General features: G+C 37.9%; 1 protein-coding gene across 1 annotated transcript in view; it reads right to left on the bottom strand.

Annotated features, from left to right (window-relative positions):
* Positions 1-3882, bottom strand: part of thoc6 (THO complex 6) — a 6856-nt gene extending 2974 nt beyond the window's left edge. Inside the window, exons 1-3 of the mRNA XM_015394891.1 lie at positions 3747-3882; positions 1539-1630; positions 1371-1435 (exon numbers count right to left, since the gene is read on the bottom strand). Of these exons, the coding sequence (XP_015250377.1) occupies positions 1371-1435; positions 1539-1630; positions 3747-3761 (172 nt within the window). The 5' untranslated portion in view covers positions 3762-3882. The remainder of the gene's footprint in view (positions 1-1370; positions 1436-1538; positions 1631-3746) is intronic.
* Positions 3883-4167: the final 285 nt, after the last annotated feature.

Genomic DNA, 4167 nt, shown 5'->3' with positions numbered 1-4167 from the left:
TATTCTCGTAATTTTACGACTATTCTCGTAGCGACTTTATTCTCGTAATTTTACGACTATTCTCGTAGCGACTTTATTCTCACAATGTTCCGACTATTCTCGTAGCGACTTTATTCTCGTAATGTTCCGACTTTATTCTCGTAATTTTACGACTATTCTCGTTGCGACTTTATTCTCAAAATTTCGCGACTTTATTCTCGTAATTTTACGACTATTCTTGTTGCGACTTTATTCTCGTACTTTTACGACTATTCTCGTTGCGACTTTATTCTCGTAATTTTACGACTATTCTCGCTGCGACTTTATTCTCATAATGTTCCGACTTTTTTCTCGTAATTTTACGACTATTTTCATTGCAACTTTATTCTCGTAATTTTACGACTATTCTTGTTGCAACTTTATTCTCGTAATTTTACGACTATTCTCATAGCGACTTTATTCTCGTAATGTTCCGACTTTATTGTTGTAATTTTACGACTATTCTTGTTGCGACTTTATGAGAATAAAGATTAAAAAAATCTCTAGCCTGGCCCTAATACTCCATCATAGTATTCAGTCACGTAAATTTAATAAAATAATATTTTTTAAGATGAATTAGTTAATAAACTATTTAAAAGCAGCCTTAAAAAAGAACCTGAGTTTTTAGAAAATAACCTCTGTTTAAATCAATCAATTTGGTTTGATAATAAAATCAAACAAATTAATATTTTTACAGGTTTTTACACCAGAAAACATTTTAAGACAAGAATCATTAAAATGCAAATATTTTCTGACTTAAGTGATTAAAAGGACAGAAGAAGAAAAATAATTAGCTAGAAAAAATGTTTAATCTTTAAACAGGTTCTGAAATGTTACAATAAAGTTTGCTGTTTAATTTCTATCTGGGATTAATAAAGTTTTCTTTATTTAAATAAAAATAAGCACGCATTTAAACACATTATTTAAAATGGTTTAAGACACTTTTAATATCAAGATTGTTATTTATTCTTTCTCAGAAAACATTGACAGCAGGAATGATTTCTACAGTTAAAAGAAATTAAAAATAATAAAAAGATTAAAACCTCTTTAGAGTTTCACGTTTTTAACGCAGATAAAATTTTCTTAAAAAAAATTTATTAGAAAATTTCAACTTAAGCAGCTAAACTTTTTTTAATTGTAATTTTTTTTAAATTCAACTTTAACAAAAAAGTAAATTTGTTTTAAATCTGTAAAACTTTTACGTAGTTTTATCTCCAGCAGGAAACTTTTTTCTTCTTCTGTTAAAAAAAGTCATTTCCGTGTTCCGGTCGACTCAGAGGAATTTATTTATCACCCGTAAACCTTCACCTCCCGACAGACAGACCTACAGCAGGAACACGAATCAAACGCACCTTTGAACGTCAGAACAGGCTTCTGATTGGCCGCCGTGGCGTCTGGGCTGAGGGCTGCCGCCAGGCTGAAAGCACAGCAGAGGGAGAGGCATGAGGGAGAGGCATGATGAGGCCAGAGCCCCTGCTGAGGGCGGCTCAGTGACATCAGGAGCGTCTGTCGGGTCTCACCTGAACAAGGCCACCTGGCCGTAGTTGTTCCCCGCCGCTAGGAAGCGTCCGCAGGGAGAAAAGCTCTGGGAGAAAACCGTCATGTGGAGCAGCTGCAGCAGACGAGAAGGAGCGATGAGGAGGAAGAAAAACATCGGAAAAAGAGCTCTTTCATCACTTAGTCATTCGTTTCCAGGGAAACGGCTGAGAAACGCAGCGAACAGGGATCTGGTTTCTGACGGGAGTTTCTGACGTTTTCGGCTGGGATCTGATTATTCCTACTAACAATGAAAGAAGAAATATGAAAGAAGTCGATTCTTCTTCGCTCTGTCTGAGCCTGAAATAAAATAAAAGTGTTCAGCAGCTCCCAGATGAGTCCATGAGAATCCGGCATGGTTGATTGATTGATCAGAGGAACGCTGATCGGCGCAGAGCTCTTCGCTTTCAGGCCGATATTTATGAAACCGATCTCATCTCCATCCCAAAGCAGCCAGTAAAGAGTTAAAATAAGCTCTAAGCTAATGGCTGCGATGCTAATCGATTAATCTGTGTTTGTTTTTCCAATCAGCTGATCGACGATCTGACAGCAAAAGGAAAGGAAACTTTAAGCAGAAACTAAACGGTGCTAAATGCTTGTTTTTCTAGTCTGTAGAGTAATCTAAACTGCTCTGAGTAATCTAAACTATTTGATTAATAAATTAGTTGATAATTATGTCAATAATCTGATTATGTCACAGGGATTGTTTTGTGGTTTTAAATAATATTGCAAGATTTGAGGTGTGTGGTGATCTCATCAGTTTGTGGTTTTCAGTGTCTGGGGGGAGCGACGCCTCCAGCCGGGACAAACTGTGATTGGCGGGACCCTCCGGGGACGGTGGAAGAGACAAGGACACTTAACAATCTGCTGGACATTATGGACAAAGCCCGCCCCCCTCTGCACAGCGCCTGATCAGGGGGAGATCACTGCTCCACCAGCAGACTGCTGAGGTCCTTTGCTCCTCAGCCATCGAGCCCCCCACCCTCCTTGGACATCTGATGCTAAACATGACCTATAGTAACTCCTGTCCAATATTCTTCTCTGTGTGGTCTTCCCTTGGCTCTCTACTGGGCAGATATTTTTATTTCTGAGGGAAACATTCCAGGACTTTACAACTTTTTTATGCTTTTTGGTACTATATACACTCTTTTTATATTGTCTGTTGTATTTTTTTTTCTTTAATGGCATCTTGCTTTAACTCCTTGTTCTTTATAGAAGCTAATGGAGCCAATAAAGAGACGCCTGACGGTCTCAGTTTTTAAACTAAGATTATAGTTTATAAGGCTCAGATTAAGTCATTAGTTCAGGATTTTTAAAGATCGGCCAGAAAACGGCAATCAGTTCATGACTGAAACCCTTTATGATCCACAGATGATTGGACGGGTGGACAGCTGAGGGTTGGACGGGTGGATAGCATCACATGAGACAGAAACTTGCCTAAATGCTTCAGGTAGCAGACTGGGATATTTCCTTCAGAAATCATAATTTTCTCATCAACCTTTTCTAAAAACAAATTTCTAAGAAAATCTCTAATCTAAGAAGAAATTTGATCTCATCATCAGACCATCCGACCGAACCGGTTTAGCTTTTCTAACATTTATTTCCTCTGATCTCTTTTCTTGAATAATTATTCTGTAGAAATGTGTTAAAACAATAAAAAGAAGCCTTTAACGAGCTTGGTCAAGTGCGCATGCTCAGTTACCACCCGGCTCCAATCAGGTCCCTGGAATCAAGTCACGTGACTCTGCAGGAACAAAGCGCTGTTCCTCCTTTGATCCAACAGGTTTTCATCAAAATAAAACTTCTAAATTGATCTGAAATCAGCCCGAACTCAACATTAAAACTAACCTGACGCCGAAGGGCTAAAAACATTTAATTAGAATCAATTATTTTTCAATAATAATTAAACAAATCCTATTTTCATTGTTTTCTAAACAGAATCCGTTTTTTCGTTTAGAATCAGAATTCTGAGCTCAGAAAGAAAAGAAAAACAAAAAACAAAAACAGAAATGATCAGAATTGAGCTTTTTGATAATCTTCAGTGAAAATAGAAAAAATATATATTTTAAATAGTAATTTATTTCGCCCTAAAGATCACCCGAAGCAGCGCTGCCGGCTTGAGATTTTCTGTTTCCTAATTTTCCGGAGATCACAAAGAAACAGGAAGAAATGTTGAGCGGAGCTAAGCTCACCTCTACGGGGCCCATCCTGGCCTCAGGTCCGCTGGGTTCCTGGAAAACTGGAGCAGAAAAAAGAGAGGAACACGGATGGAAGCCGAACAGAGCAACGGGAGGGAAACACACGAAGCCGGCGCAGACCTATGACGTCAGCACCACGGCACGGCATTCTGGGATATGGGGTCCAGCACTCTGGCTTCTTCTTTCTTTGGTTTCTGGCGCTCTGGGCACATTTAAAGCTTTGCTGCCCCCTCAGGTCATAAGATATAAAACACTTTCGAATAATAAAAAAAAATGTTTAAAACCGTGTATGGATCTGTTCCGTTTATTCACACTTTTAATATCATGATTATTATTTATTCTTTCTCAGAAAACATTGACAGCAGGAATGATTTCTACAGTTAAAAGAAATTAAAAATAATAAAAATAATAAAAA

Source organism: Cyprinodon variegatus, unplaced genomic scaffold (genome assembly GCF_000732505.1).
Source record: "Cyprinodon variegatus isolate N-32 unplaced genomic scaffold, C_variegatus-1.0 Scaffold713, whole genome shotgun sequence".
Lineage (NCBI taxonomy): Eukaryota > Metazoa > Chordata > Actinopteri > Cyprinodontiformes > Cyprinodontidae > Cyprinodon > Cyprinodon variegatus.
Note: the sequence above shows the minus strand (reverse complement) of the source record. Positions and strands in the feature narration are given on the sequence as shown.